Genomic DNA, 16597 nt, shown 5'->3' on the forward strand with positions numbered 1-16597 from the left:
ATCCCAACACTGAGGATCCAAACTCAGATCCCGGGGAGTGGTGTGGACCTGTGGGATATGACCAGATCCAGGGGTCGGGTGTATGCAGATGAGTGCTTTGCTCAGGTTCTGGAGGCAGAGTGAGAGGTCTAGAGATGCTTTATGGGATACATCCTCCTGTACAGTTTGGGGACTTTCAGTAGTCTCCACAGTGGATTTTGCTGTTTGGGGCTGTTATGTCTTGCATCACTAGTCTGAAAATCCTATTTTAAGTCTGTCCTCCATGTCAGATTGACTTTATTTTCAGCCTTTCTTTTTTTTTTTTTTTCCTTTTTTTTGTCTTTTTTACTGACCGGTAACGGGATCGCAACCCTCGGTGTTGCGCCCGCATCGCGCTCAGCCAGTGAGCAGGAACCGGTCTCCACATGGGATCCGAACCCTCGGCGGGAGCGTCGCCGCACTCCCAAGGGGCGCACTCTCCAGTGCGCTACCGGGCCGGCCCTCTTTTCAGCCTTTTTATTTCGTTGTTTTTCATGCTGTATTCTGGAAGATCACTGGGGCTCTAACTAAATCCTATTTTAAGTCTGTCCTCCATGTCAGATTGACTTTTTTTTCAGCCTTTTTTTTTTTTTTTTTTTCCTTTTTTTTGTCTTTTTTACTGACCGGTAACGGGATCGCAACCCTCGGTGTTGCGCCCGCATCGCGCTCAGCCAGTGAGCAGGAACCGGTCTCCACATGGGATCCGAACCCTCGGCGGGAGCGTCGCCGCACTCCCAAGGGGCGCACTCTCCAGTGCGCTACCGGGCCGGCCCTATTTTCAGCCTTTTTATTTCGTTGTTTTTCATGCTGTATTCTGGAAGATCACTGGGGCTCTAACTTCTAGCCCACATGTTTATTCTTCATTCTGTGTATTCTGCTAGTCAGCCCATCCTTTGATTTTGTGTTATTAATCAAAATGTTAATTCGCACGATTTCTAATGAGACATTGGCTACAGTCTCTCTGCAAATCTTAGCTATGCTTATTTCACTCCTGCAGTCTGTGCCCCTCTTTCTCCTCTCATTTGACTTTGTTGCTTTTCTTGGCTCAGATGTGTGATCGTTTGAGGCAGTGTGCTAACCTTGGTCCTCGAGAGTCCGTGGTGTCCCGTCTGAGGATGCTGTGTCTGTTTACTGCAGGCTGCTTAGAGAGGGGAAACCAGCTGGGCTGCCAGGTGCACAGCTTGTCTGCAGTGACTGATGGGGACAGGCAGGAGGTGTGGACAGGCAGGAGGTGTGGACCCCCCTCCCTCCTGGATTTCTCTAGCCCCCTGGCCTGCCCTGCCTCTCTGACCTCTGGGCCTCTATGTACTGCCCGGAGAGGGGCACACACTTCTGCTGCTGCTGCCTGGCCCAGGAGGTTGACCCCTTGCTACTCCCACTCTGTTGTTCTAGCTGGACCCTGCATCAGCTCTTTCTAGGTCACTTTGTGTCCCCACTCCTACTAGAGCAAGGCATGTCCCTGGAGTCACCCCCACCTTTTGTAGTTGAGCTCTCCTGGCATATTTTAGGCTGTGGCTTCCATCTTCAATCTGATCTCAACTGCTTTCTCTCTGGGCTTCCTCGTGGTTCCCTTCTTGTTCTCAGTGTACTTGTGGAATTGCCCATTTCGTTGCCTCTCCTTTCATGTTCTAGGGACTGGGTATGTGTGTGTTTCAGAGCCACCAGCCCCCCACCCTTACCTTCTCACAGAAGTTCTGTGTCTGCCTCCACCTTTGCTGGGAGGCATCCCTGGTCAGGGGGCCTGTTGGAGTTCTCACCTCCTTTGACTTCTTATGAGTATATTTCTCCATGGAACACCACTCTGTTTTCCTCCAACCTTTCCTCTATTCCTTCTTTTTTTTTTTTTTTTTTTTTTTTCAAACCAAGATTATTTAGTCTCATTTACCAAATATGTGAACTGGGATTCTTAAAACAATTTTTAGTTTTTCTAAGAACTGTTTAGCACATTTAAAGTATTAGAAGTTACCTTATTTTCTAAATTTTGGATAACATTGAATTTCTGTATGTATTTATTTATATCTATAAGCCAATATAAATTGAAAGCTCAAGGAGCTCAGAGTAGAGTTCCTTTAATTTGAGATACTTTATAATCTAATTGATTAGTATCCTCCAGAGATAGGAAAACCTTGCACACTTAAACAAAAAGAGGTAAAGACCTTTCTGAATTTTGGACACAGACACATAGTGAGCTAACAGCTTGAATTCCGAAATTGTAGCCGTGGGTCAAGGATAAAGGAGAAACACAAAAGCTCACTAGATGTCAAAGAGCTGTTCTCCTCTGTGCTCATGAAACTGTCTTGCTACTCCTTCTCACACTCCTTTGTGACTTTTTGTTTTCTCCTCTCCCTGGTGCCTTCAGGTGCTGGTGGCTCCTCAGTCTCTCTCCAGCCAAGGCTGCCTTCAGAGCTTTGGGCCTGTACCCTAACCTGAGTTTGCCTCCCCCCACTTTTGTCCCCACACTTGCTCTCCACTTTGTGCCTTGTCTGGGTAAGTGTCTCCAAACCACAGACCTTGGCAGTCCTCCTCTATTTGCTTATCCCTCACTGCCCACACCCACTCAGCCATTAAGCCCTGTCGGGTTTTAGCCCCTGAGTCCTCTCATATGTCCCTTCCTGTCTGTCCCCACTCTGGTGCTGCCCCTCAGAGCCTCTGGGTTGAGCCTCATTCCAGTAGCTTCCTTCCCTGCTGGTCTGCCTCTTCTTTTTCACACCTCTGCCTAGAAGCCCTTGCGGCTCCTGCTGGCCTGCAGGATGGACCCTCCACCTGCATCATGGTACACAAGGGTCTGCTACGGCTCCTACCTCTCGCACTCTGCCACCACTCTTCCTGCCACTCACTCACTCCTTCCTGGACGAGCCCTTCTCTTTCCAGGGACCGAAGAACACAGCACCAGGCATGACAGTAGTTGCTCATGCAGTTTTTGGAATAAAGTCTCGTGGGATTTTGGAGTAAAATTGTAAATATCAATTAATATTTTAAAACTTTTTCTCTGTACCTTTTCAGATATAGCTGGTAGAGCACGTCAAAGATACATAGAAATAACCAAAGAAAAGTTTGAGGAATTAAAAGAAGAAAATTTGCTCCTAAACAATAAGAACAATCAAACCCTTACCCTTGAACTAAAACTAATGAAACAAGCAATGAAAGAACTACAATTAAAACTTAAGCAAATGGAAAAAGACAATGGAAGGCTGAAAAAGGCTGAGAAAACATCATCTCAGGAAGGTGGGGACAAGTATCAGGTTTTTTATTAAAGGAACGAACAGGACTTTACTCGTTTTATTATTTATTTTGAAAATTAATGTTTTATGTTTTATGTTGTGATATTTGCTGATACTTATGTTGTTGATATTTTTGTTGTAATATTTAAGGTTCTTTCATTAGTATCCTTATGCTTGTTGAAATTTTTGTTTGTTTGTTTCTTCTTTTTCGTAGCCTCTGTGTGACCCTCCCCTCCGCTACACGTGCTGCCTGGCCTACTCCTGGCCTCCCCTCCCCACCCTCTGTGTAGGCCGCGGGCCAGTGCTTGTTGAAATTTGATTTCCTCTGCTAAATTATTATTATTGTTGTGCTAAAGAAATTTCAATACTTCTCTTGGAACTTGATGCTTAGCATACTATCTTACATATATTTCATATCAGTTTTTATCCCCATGAGCAGCATATAAAAGTGCCTCTTTTATACATACTTACCAATGATAAGATTTATATTTTCCTTCTTAATTTGATAGGCAAAAAAAAAAAAGAAATCCCATTTTTATTTTGTATTTCTTTTATTATTATTATTATTAGTTTTATTTTGTTTTTTATGTTTGTTTTTTTTTTTTTGGTGGCTGACCAGTAAGGGGATCCGAACCCTTAACCTTGGTGTTATCAGCACTACACTCTAACCAACTGAGCTAAACAGCCAGCCATATTTCTTTCATTATAAATGAGCTTGAATTTTTTTTTTTATGTATCTTTGCAAGTTATTTTCTTTCTCCTCCATAAATTTGCTCACTTTAAGTTGAGACACTTGGCTTTTCCTTATTGATTTGGAGGAACTCTTTACATATTAAAGATTTTAGCCCTTTGTCGTGTGTGTAATATTTTCTTAGTTGGTTGATAATTCAGCTAAATCTATAAGATGGTTTTCTTTTGTGACTTACGCCCTTGGTGTCAAGTCTTTTTTAACTCTAATATTATATAAATATTCACCAATATTTTCTCTATACTTTTTAATATTTATGTAAGACTAATATAGCCTTGCCTTAGTTCGTTTGTGCTGCTGTAATAGGATACCTGACACTGGGTAATTTGTAAAGAACAGAAATTTATTTCTTACCCTTCTGGAGGCTGGGAAGTCCAAAGTCGAGGGGCCCACATCTGGCAAGGACTTTCATGCAGTGTCATCCCCTGGCAGAAGGCGGAAGCAAGAGAGCATAGGGGGGAAGGGGGAAGGAGAGAGAGCAGCAAGAGAGGGCTGAACACACTTTTATAACAAACACATTCTCATGATAATTAACCTACATCTGTGATAATGACATTATCTGCCCTCATGACCTAATTGCATCTTAAAAGTCCCACCTCTCAACACTGTTGCTTTGGGGATTAAGTATCTAACAGATGAATTTTGGGAACCATATTCAAACCACAGTAGGCCTTAAGTAAGATGGTGTAGTTTTCTTCATATAAACCCTGCATATTTCTTGTGTTAGGCACATTTCTTTCTTGATACTTTATGTTATTTGTGCTGTTGTTACATTGTCAGATCTATTTTCTATTATGTTTTCTAATTGCTGTTATGTGGGAAGGTTTTTTGTTCTAATAAATTTTCTATTCTATATGGTTTTCGAGGCATATATTTTTACACTGTCTGAAACAATGAGTATTCCTTTTCAACTTAAAATTTTTATTTTACTTTATCGTATATGCAAAAATTTCCACAAACTTCCAAAACAACATGGTGTATTCAGTGTTAAAAAACTTGGTAACGTTTTTCATTTATACATATATATGTATACTTTGCTGTCTCTATGAAGCCTAAAAGGAAAAAAAAAAAGGCAAATGATTAGCAATTTATATAAAACCTTGATAAATTTAATATAATTTCTTGTAATATAATATTTAACTGATTTTTTTTTCCCCACTAGGCACTACACCTGAATTACTTTATCTAAGAAAACAAGTTCAGGAACTGGTGGACGAAAATGATGGGTTGAAAATGATTGTCCATCGTTTGAATGTAGAACTGAGTCGATATCAAACAAAATTCAGGCATTTGTCCAAGGAAGAGGTAATGTTTCCAATTATGAAAAATCAGACTTTTCAGATTTTTTTTAGACTTTTCTGTTGAATTGTTTTTCAATTCTGAAGGGTTCTTATTTATTATAACTTGGTATAAAAAATAATACGTCCAAAGCACGGTCTTTCTAGGAACTGTTCTTCCTTCCTTCTTGCACTGAGAAAACTCAGGGATGTGAGGGACACGTGCCAGCACAGGTGGAGGACGCAAAGCTGTCTAGCCCTGGCTGGGGTCAAGGGAGGGGAAGCCAGGGACACAGGGTGTTCTCACATGGCTCCTGAGAGTTCAGGGCCTCTTGGGCTTCTGAGTTTGTTTTTGAATGGGGCTGAGTATTAATTCTTTTTAAATAACAGCTTTGAGATGTAATTCATATACCATCCAATTCATACCCATTTTAAAAGTATACAATTCAGTGTATTCACAGAATAATGCAGCCACTGCACAATCAATTTTAGAGCATTTTTATCACATCAAGAACTTTCCAGACCGGTTCCTGCTCACTGGCTGAGCGAGGCGCGGGAGCAACACCGAGGGTTGTGATCCCATTGCCGGTCCCGGTCCGGTACAGGGGCGACACTGAGGGTTGCGATCCGTTGCCGGACACGGAAAAAGACAAAAAAAAAAAAATCAGAAAGGGATAGGCCTGACCCCTTACTCTTTGAGAAATGTGTAAAGTTAATAAGAATTGAAAGGAGGCAGTTATTCTGATCTCAAGGGAATGGTTTTCAACTTGCGAGGTTAAAATAAACAGAAAAGAAACTGAAGCCCACCTGAAGGAGGAGGTAGTAAAAGCACATCTCGCTGCTTTTCCTGAGTCTTAGGCTTAAACGAATTATGTACCAAGGAACTGCCTAATATTGATCTTTATGTTTAACAATGTTATATTTATATAGGGCTTTTCTCTTACAAAGAGTTGTCATTTCAATAGTCAGCAGACTCAATTTAATATACATTTATTGAGCATTTCTCATATATAAAAAAAAAAAAAGACAAAAAAAAAAAGAACTTTCCTACCTGTTAGCATTCCCTCCCCATTTTCCTCCATTGCCTACTCCCCTCATCTAAGCCCCTAGCAATTGCTAATCTATTTTCTGTCTCTATGGATTTGCCTATTCTGAACATTTCATATAGATGGAATCATACATTTTCTGATCTTTTGTGACTGACTTCTTTCACTTAGCATAATACTAACATTTAAATAAAAAAAAAATTTCTTAGGGTCACATGATCTAAAACATGCTTCCTAGGTCAGCACTTACTATAGCTATGGGTAGGCAGTATAAGGAGGCATAGGGACAACCTCCCCATCACCCTGCCCTGCCTCACCATCACCCCCACCTCTCTTCTGTCCTGTGCAAATGCCACATTCTCCATGACAGTCTTCCCTCATCACTCCAGCCAGAAGTGATCTCACTCTCTGTTTTAAACCATTGCAGGGGCCGGCCCGGTGGCGCACTGGATAAGTGCGCCACTTGGGAAATGCGGCGGCGCTCCCGCCCGAGGGTTCGGATCCCACATACGGACCGGTTCCCGCTCACTGGCTGAGCGAGGTGCGGGAGCAACGCCGAGGGTTGCAATCCCGTTGCCGGTCCCCGGTCCGGTACGGGGGCAACACTGAGGGTTGCGCTCCGTTGCCGGACACGGAAAAAGTCAAAAAGACAAAAAAAAAAAAAACCATTGCAGACTTTTGTTTGTACCACTCTTAATGCATTTATAGCATTCTACTCTGTACTATGTTTCTGTATTATGTTCAGAGATAATAGACTTATCTCTGTTATTAGATCATAAAATCCTTGAAAACAAGGATTCTGCTGCAATGTCTGTAATGACTTAGTGAGTTCACATATTTCCTGAATGAATGGGTGATGAAGGCTGGCCAATTAGCTCACTTGTTTAAAGCTTAGTGCTGATGGTTCATAACACCAAGATCCATGGTTCAATCCCTGCACTGGCCAGTTGTCCAACACCCCCCCCCCCAAAAAAAAAAAAAAAAGAAAAGAAAAATGACGAGATGGATATTAAGGAGACTGCATTGGAAAATTTTTGTTAAATAAGGAATTATTCCTTCAGGGCCATAGTTTCTGTACCAAATTTATTCTCTTGCTGTGAACAACTAAAAAACTAGACAGACTATATGATGGTACTTCAAAATGTCTGTGGAAAATAGAATTAAAAGATATACAAATCTTTCCATGAACTTTTTGAGCTAACCTCGTATAATGCAACTATTTACACACATCAGACAGCATGCGACACCAGACTCTGATCCTCGAGAGCAGGAAGATAAATAGATGAGCCTTATGATTACCTCTGCCTTCTGTCTGGAGGCAATCTCAGTTCACAGAGCAGGATGGAGGAACCAAGCAGAGCACAGCAATTTCTCTGAGTCCAGGAGGCAGATTTAAGTTTGGGGAAGCTGAGGAGGCTAGAATTTGTAGAGCAAGAATACCAGAAAGGAAGGAGCTATGGACAGAAAGAGCTGCATAGATCTGCATGGGGTTCCTTGGAGTCTTTTGTTGAATACTAATCTGCACATGTGTAGGATAAAACTTCATGAGGTTGGGCAGGAAAAAAGTACAGGAAGCTGTGAGCTGAATGGTTCCCAGAATTTGCACAGCACTGGGAGACCTTTGAGTTCTGACCAGTCACAATGGCAAGACCTTGTTGAACACTGTGGCATTGAGTAAAGCACCCAGAAGGGCCATGCCTTAGTATTATGGCTAAACTAGCCTTTCAGTAAAGGCTACTACAGACCAACCATAACCAGGGTGAAAAACAAGCCTCAAAAGCATCAAGCTGGGGGCTGGCTGGTTAGCTCAGTTCGTTAGAATACAGTGTTATAACACCAAAAAACCAACAAGCTTCAGGCTGATCCACAAGCAACTTAAGAGGCTGCAAAAAAGAAAAAAAGTAAACCAACTTTCTTTAAAGGAAGACAACAAAATCCAGACACTCAAAATGTAACATTCAGAAAGTCCAGAATTAGGCTGGTCAGTTGGTTCAGTTGGTTCGAGTGCAGCCTTGCAACACCAAGGTCAAGGGTTCAGATCCCTATACTGACCAACTGCCAAAAAAATAAAAGTTCAGAATCCAGTAATAAATTACTAGATATGTTTAAGAGTTAAAAGGACTAGAAAAAATTGACTAAATGCAACACGTGAACCTGGATTGGATCCAAGATCAGAAGAGGACATTAGTGGGAAAATAGATGAAATTTGAAGATGGTCTATAGGTTAGAAAACAGTGTTGTGTCAGTGTTGATTTCCTGATTTTTATGATAGTATTATGGTTAAGTAAATGAATATTTTTGTTTTTAGGAAATACACACTGAAGTAATTAGAGGGAAGGGAGCATTATATGTTTAAGTTACACTCAAGCATTTCAGAAAAAAATTGTTCATATATACACACACACACACACCCACACACACACGCATGCATATATATATACATTTAGATGCATAGATAGGTGATGCTGAGTCTAGATTAAGAATATTTTAGACTTGAAATTTCAGATGAAGTGTAGTTTAATTTGTCTTTAATATGTGTTTTATTCTTAGAGTTTAAAAATTGAAGGCCTCCCATCAAAGGGCCCTATACCACCCTGGTTGGTAAGTGAAACATTTAATTTCAGGCCAATCATTTCTGGGCTGTATTTACATAGCTATTAAAAACCATTCCAAAATAAGTGTATTTTCTTGCCTTTTAAAAAATGTGCTGATTGTGTTTAGTTATCGGTAATAGTAACCTTCCTTTACTCCATTATCTTCAGTTGGATATAAAGTACCTGTGCCCCTTGTTGCTGGCTTATGAAGATAGAATGAAAGAGAAGGACGAGTTCAGTTGTACCCTTGAGGTAGGTTGGCAAATGTCCCAAAAGAGACATGGTTTATAAAAATAAGGCCATTTCAAACTTTGCAGAAACATTTTGGATGTAGGTATGCCCAACATATAGTAGATAATCAATTGTTTGTGGAAGGAAGGAAGGCAGATAGGCAGGTGTGTGGCAGGGACAGAGGGAGGGGAAGAAGGAAAGAGAGGGAAAGAAGGAAGGAGGAGGAAGTAAGGGAGTGACTGGCAGAACAGGAAGTGTGGGCAGGGATAGAAGGGAAAGATTTGGAGGGACAGGGTGCTTTCCTGGACAGGCAGCCCCGTGTGGGCTGGGATCTTGGGTGCAGTGTGGAAGGCAGCAGTGGGGAGGCACTTCTTCCCTGGGACTCCGAAGCTGCACACACCACCATAAGAAGAAACATTTGAGCAGACAGAGAAGGTAATAGGCTAGGGATGCTTTAGGCAAAATTAGATACTGCTTAATTTTAGGAAGAGCTGACCCCAGAGAAGTCCAATTATTGAGCTGTTGGAAGTGGTTAGGAAGCGAGGTTTTTATTCATTTCTACTTTGTTCACCTCTGTTTCATGGGGATGGCTTCTGGCAGTGAAGCTCATTCTAATTATACAGGAGACTAAGCCTGGGCTGGTTTTGTAGATACGTCCTGTGCCTTTCCATGCTGCATACCTCTGGGTTCCTCATTTAAATGGCCAAATAGATCTCTGGAATTGGAAGGATCCAGGGAGAGAAGTGTTGGTTGTTATGGGATCCTGAGCTGGAGGATCCTTTAAGAGTCTCCCAGCCTGTTCTTCAGTCATGCTGTCCTGTGTACATGTCCCATGTAATGCAATTTTGAAACTTTTCTTCTAGTCTCCCTGTTGGACGCTTAATTTTTTAAGAGCATGAATTAATCTTGTACTAATTGGTTAAATATCAACCTAATAATTAATAAAATTATTTTGTTGCCCTTTCTAAATCGGGGTCACCATACTTTTTCCATAAATAGCCAGTTAATAGATTTTTTAGGCTTTGTGGGCCATGCAGTTACTGTTTGCAATACTCAACTCTGCTGTTATAGCATGAAAGCAGCCGTAGATAACATGTAAATGATGGGTGAGGCTGTGTTCCAATGAAACTTTATTCACAAAAACTGACGGCTGGCTGCAGACATTAGTTTGCCTGACCCCTGTTCCATAAAAGAGCCAAATGGACTGCCAGCAATTGGTGCACGTGTCTGGGCAGAAAGGCAAGAAAAGGAAAAGTTACTTGGGAATGCTGCCTTAATTAAGTTAAACAGGTGTAAGCATAAATGTCTGATACCTGGGAGAAGAATATTTAGCAGCACCGCACAGTAAATATTGGTACCTAAGATTCTTACCAAAGGAGACCAAAGGACACAGAAACTGGCCAAGGGCTGGCTGAGAAAAGCCATGGAGACAGAGGCAAGCAGAAATGCCATAAAGGCAGACTGAGAGGAGTTGAAAACAGACACAGGCTGCTAGGAGTCCAAATAGGCCAAGCAGCAGTCCTGGCATTGGGCTAATGGCTGAGGAAGCTGCAGGGCCTGATGACTTTAAGAAAGGGCTTTGTCATGGTTGTCCTGGGGCGAAATTGGAGCCTCCAGTCCCCATGCTAACTAACCCCTTTCCTTCAAAACAGGCTTTCAATAAGGATGGAAAGTTCTTATTCTTTTATAAAAAACTCCAATTTATCCTCGAAAGTCTTTAAACAAAGGAAAGATTACAGTGTTGATGGACATCTCTGCCTTTTCCCCTTTTCAATTTTTTAAGTATTTGGCAGTTATAGAAAAATGTTATCGGGGCCGGCCGATACTGCTACAGTGCGCCGCTTGAGAGCACGGTGGCGCTCCCGCCGAGGGTTCGGATCCCACATACAGACCGGTTCCCGCTCACTGGCTGGGCGAGGTATGGGCGCGACACCGAGGGTTGCGATCCCGTTGCCGGTCCTGGTCCAGTACGGGCGCGACACTGAGGGTTGCGATCCGTTGCCGGACACGAAAAAAGACAAAAAAAAAAAAAGAAAAATGTTATCAAATTAGGAATTGAATATTTAAAAGCTGAGATTCCTTGTCCCTTGTACTGGGCATTGCAGTTGTCCCTTGTGTTTTCTCACTAAACTGTAAGCTCCCTGAGGGCAGGCACTTGGTACTGGTACCAAGCTGGTGCTATTGTGAGACTTTGCCAAATGGCTACTCACATTTGATTTTAGCCACAGCAACAGCACTAGAACTAAGAAATATAGATGTGTGTGTATATGTGTATTACAATTTACATAAATTTTATTTCAGGAGGAAATGAGAATGTTTAGGATGCGAGTCCAAGAAGTGGTGAAAGAAAATGAAGAATTGCACCAAGAGTTAAATAAGAGTAGTCCTGTTACCAGGGAGGAATGGCAAGTGGTGTTGTGTTTCTGGTATTTTGCTAATAGAAAACAAAAGATAATAGGAATAAACCTTATAAAATTACCAAATACATAAGTACAATTTTTAACTAAATGATTTTAAGGAGGAGTTTCTAAGAAATTAATAAGATACAATGAAATTCTAGTAAATTATCCTAAATTTGTCTTTTAAAGATGACTTTAAAAATTCTAAATAGGTTCTCAAACCTGAATATACTTGCTTTTCCCATCTTTACTTTCTGAGGTGCTATTTTTCTAGGGCAGTTTTCCCATCCCCAACCTGGCAAGTCACAGGCTTTGTTAGATACCTGCGATGGCTCCCAGGGATTTGGAACAACCAGCTCCCGTCTGCTCTGCCCGATTCCCTGACGGCTGAGGTTGCCCTCATTTTAGTCTGTTACTGATGCTGCTCTCTCCCCTGAATGTCCCTTTGCAGTTCCACTCACCTTTTAGGGCCCTGCTCAGATGACAGTTGTCAGTAGCTCTCCCTGCAGTAGAGGCAGAGTTATTGCTCCCTTGTCTCTGACATAACCCTAAACATACACCCTGTCCCAGTACTTGCCACAGTGCGCCTCCCTGTCTTGTCTGTCTCTACATCTGTCTCCCTCTTCTCCTTTGTGAGCTCTGAAAGGGCAGGACCATGTCCTGTTCATTTTTGTGTGTGGCCGCGTATCCAGCATGGCAGCAACAAATGCCTGTTAACAGAATTAGAAAAAGTAAATGTCTTTAAAAGTCTAAAGGCAATATCCAGGCAAGACTAAGGAAACAAAAATTAATCACTGTGGATAGGTATGTTATATTTAAGTACTTTGAAAATGTCTCAACATCACTGAAAAAAATGAAATATTTTGCATATGTGATGTCCAGAAGTCTGGAGTGGAGTCAACAGCATTCTTACCATAAGGTCAGTTCTCCCTGATTTTATAGTCACTGAGGTGTCAGGTCGGACTGGCCTGGGCAGCTATTGTATCTTGGTACACTGTGACTTCCCCTGCTGAACTTGGATTTTCTTTTGTCAGGTTCCTAGTATGTCTCCCCTCAAACCCTCTTTGAACAGCACCCTGGAAACCAGCTTAGTCAGACTGGGTCTCACACACCCTTGTGAGAATTTGGAACTTCAGATTCTTTCTCTAACCTTATCTATAGCCATAAGTTAAACCTGTATATATGTCCTTAAAATAAAAATAATTAGTAAATGAGATGAAGGAAAGATATTCCCCGCTTTCAGATCCATGGTCCTCCAGTGTTCTCCACTCCTGCGTTCGTCAGGATTTAACTTTGCCCTCTGCCCTGGTGAGGTGGCCTGTGCAACTGGGGCAAGCTGTCACTGTGCTACAGCTGGGGAGGGTTTCTGGGCTCTAAAGCATTGTATTCCAGAGGCAGATCTGTGACCTTGTGAGGCCCTTCCCTGAGCCTCCTTGCTGCTCCCTGTCCCTGCACAGCTGTGCAGCTGCTAGGCCTGTGCAAAGCACTCGGCACTCAGACATCACTTCCGCAGAAGCTTTCTACTTAGTTTCCAGTAATTTCTTGATGAACTTCTGGGCTGCAATAGTTTGTCTACATTTCTTTTCCTTACTCCCCTGGCCAACTGTGTAACCTCAGACTTAATGGTCCTATTCGTTTACCTATAGAATGGGAGGGAATATTAAACTAAATCCAAAGTTTTCAACTGTTTTTTAGGAATGGGGGACCCCTTTTATTTAAAAAAGAAAGGAATGACAGGAGAGAGGAAGGAAAGAAGAATGAACAAATAAATGAGTGAAGGAAATATAGGGAATTATATTATAATTAACTCAATGAATTAATTAATATTAATTCATTAAATTAATGAATTAATATTAATTAATTAATTAAATTATAGAGAATTCAAAAATGTAAAACAGACCAAAGTGCATCTGCTCTGTTTGAGGCAGAAATGAGGCTGGAGCAGGCCAGCTTGGGTGAGCTCCCCACCCCCCCAGTGGGTGCTGGTAGCAGGTAGCAACACCTCCCCAGCACCAAGGAGCCGCTGTCCGGATGAGATCATTGTTATGGCCTGACTCCTTTCATCTTTTTTCTCGCCTTCCTCCACCTTACCTTTTGAGTGTAAAGTGAAAAATCAAGACAGTTTACTGGTTTACAGTGTACTGTGGGTGGTAAACATTTAACCAGACGATTTCTAAGGTCCCTTCAGCTCGTTCTAACTGGAATTTGTGGTCATGAAGGTTGAGCTGTACTGGGATTAACATTGTACCATCTGTAAGGAAAGGATTTTCTCATGGTTAAATTAAGACTTAAATTAAGGTTAAATTAAGAATAGGGTTATATTAGTACAGTTTTCATTTCAAAGCCTTCTAACAAAGTAATTTTTTTGGCAAATATGCTACTGATTATGAATGAGTATTTTTTAATTAAAATGACAGCTTTCTAAATTCCCTAAAGATATTCCATATGGGCTTCAAAATAGTCCAGTGGGTAGGAGGATTGGAGATTTATATAGCTGAAACAAGACTGGCCATTTGATGATTGTTTAAATGGGGTACTGTTTAAATGAGTTCATTATTCTATTCTCTTTACATGTATATATGTTTGAAATTTTACATTTTAAAAAGTTACTGAATCAGTCCATAATTCAAACTTCATTTCTTTTCTTTCCCCCACTTATTGCAAGTGGCAGATTTGCTGGCTGTGTTAATAACATGTTTGACAGACTGGCCAGTTACCTCAGTTGGTTGGAGCATGGTGCTGATAACACCAAGGTTCAGGGTTCAATCCCTGTACCAGCCAGCCACCAAAATAATAATAATAATAATGATGATAATGTTTGACATTAAAACATGTCCAGATATCCATTATCTATAATACACCAATTGCTTTCTTACAGACTCTGGAGTGTTTCTGAAATCATTCAGTACCTGAATTGCAGTATTTAATTTTGTAATAAATCAATTATAGGCGTCAGCTTCAGGCTCAAGCAGAACTGGTTTTAGAGGAAAACAAGTTGTTGATAGAACAGTTGGAGATTCAGCAAACGAAAGCCAAGGACACCCACCAGGAGCATCTCCAAGAAGGTGAGGTCTTTCCAGTGAGTAACAGTGATGCTGTGATGTCACTTGTGACATTTTACACTTGTACCCACCTCCTGTAAAGGGCCCCCAATTGAAAATGGTGGAAATCATGTTCTTTAAAATATTTTCTTCTTTACTGAAATACTATTTGTATCATTTCCAGCCATTACTCTTAATGCATTGATTGCTTTCTCTTAGACTCCACAGTGTCGCTCGAATCATTCTGTGTTTCATAAATCAATTGTGATAGCTTTAGACTCAGCAGAATAACATGAGGGTTTTAGGGTACAATAGTGCCTTAGAAATGAGAAAAATCATGTCAGGTAAATATTTGAAACAATCCAAGGATCTCTTTCCAAATATTTGTTGAACAAGTAAATAAGTTGAACAGTTCACTCTCTAAACAACTTATCTGTGCTCTTCCCCTTCCTTCAAAGCTGTGAGCATTGCAAGTTAAACCTCTGTAGGTTAGATCTCTGTCAAATACCTTCTCTGAGTGTCCTGTCTCCCCATGTGTCCCTCCCCACCCCTAGGAGCCTCACAGCATATGACAGTGGACTTCAAAGTGGGCCAAGTTAATAGTCATTTCTTCTGCTTTGATTAAAACCAAAAGTTATGAGCACAAAAGATAGTGGCATTTTCTTCCTTTGCCTTACTGATTTTTCTTTTCCAGTGAAGAATGATATAGGACAGAGGCTGAAATATAAGCTGTCTTGCATGGCCCAATGTAACCCCTCCTTTCCATCTTCCTTTCTGCACCTGTTTGTTTAATGACTCCCATTTCAACACTGTGCAAAAGTTCATTACCAGCCTCTGCCATTGATGAAGCTACTGGGCTAGTATTTCCATTTCACCTGTTTCTGATAACGAGGCCATATTTAAAGATGAGATCATTTCTGGAAGAGTCCTATAGGAATTTCCTCCACAGGCCCTCTCTATAGACCTGTGTGGCCCAGGAGTGTTTGCCTTTACTCTGGCATTGTTGAGGACAGGAGGAGAGATAGAGTTGTTGAGCCTCCTATCTTTGTTTTCAGGATTGGAGATGACAGGGAAATTAATTTTCTACTTACCGAGCTTAATTTTTTCCAACTTACCAGATCTGAACAGGTGTAATGATTCTTCTAGTCATGTGGGGCAGGGCAAACCTTTTGACCTGTGTGATTCAGTCAGTTGCCTATGTCATTTTTCTATTCTCCAGAAATAGCTACTCATGTTGATCAACTAAATGTTTTCATAGAGTAGAAAGATTTAAAGTTTTTCACCGTAATACTTCTAAGTGCTAGTTTCAACAGATGCCCAGGAAATATCTTATTATTACATACTTCCGTTTCACGGAGGATGAAAATATTTATGATTCACTTTAGATACAGGACATATAAAGATTTAATGAGGAAAGGGAAGAAAAAACAGTAAATTCGGTTCTTAGTCTGGCTATGTTTGATGTCCTTAAAAATCTTGAAAATCTTGCAGTTTTTGGGACAGCATCATGATACACGTTTGTACATCTGTGTATGATTTAAGGCTTCAGTCTTTGGAAAGTAAGTTCCTTGAAGATTGGAATCGTGTCTTGTTAAATATTATAGTGAGCCCTAGTAAAAAAGTGGACATTTAATGAGTGCTTAATATAGGGACAGTAATTTCTAAGTACAAGGCCTTTGGCATTAATTTATAACTCTCCAAAAGACTTTTAAAAAATCGTTTTTATGGGCCGGCCCGGTGGCACACTCAGTAGAGTGCGGCGCTTGGGAGCGCGGTGGCGCTCCCTCCGAGGGTTCGGATCCCATATACAGACCGGTCCACTCACTGGTTGAGCGCGGTGCAGGCGTGACACCGAGGGTTGCGATCCCGTTGCCGGTCGCGGTACGGGCGCAACACTGAGGGTTGCGATCCTCCCGTTACTGGTCACGAAAAAAGACAAAAAGGAAAAAAAAAAAAGATCCTTTTTTTTTTTTTTTTTTTTTTTTTTTTTTTTTTTTTTTTTCGTGCCCGGCGCCGGTTCGC

General features: G+C 41.3%; 1 protein-coding gene across 1 annotated transcript in view; it reads left to right on the forward strand.

Moving 5' to 3' along the window:
• The window catches only part of CEP89 (centrosomal protein 89kDa), a gene marked incomplete at its 3' end in the record, with an annotated part of 44704 nt that overhangs the window by 26730 nt on the left and 1377 nt on the right, over positions 1-16597 (forward strand). Inside the window, exons 8-13 of the mRNA XM_008585528.1 lie at positions 3022-3243; positions 5150-5292; positions 8861-8911; positions 9073-9156; positions 11437-11540; positions 14484-14599. Coding sequence (XP_008583750.1) covers positions 3022-3243; positions 5150-5292; positions 8861-8911; positions 9073-9156; positions 11437-11540; positions 14484-14599 — 720 coding nt within the window. The remainder of the gene's footprint in view (positions 1-3021; positions 3244-5149; positions 5293-8860; positions 8912-9072; positions 9157-11436; positions 11541-14483; positions 14600-16597) is intronic.

Source organism: Galeopterus variegatus, unplaced genomic scaffold (genome assembly GCF_000696425.1).
Source record: "Galeopterus variegatus unplaced genomic scaffold, G_variegatus-3.0.2 Scaffold3605, whole genome shotgun sequence".
In the NCBI taxonomy this organism is placed as follows: domain Eukaryota; kingdom Metazoa; phylum Chordata; class Mammalia; order Dermoptera; family Cynocephalidae; genus Galeopterus; species Galeopterus variegatus.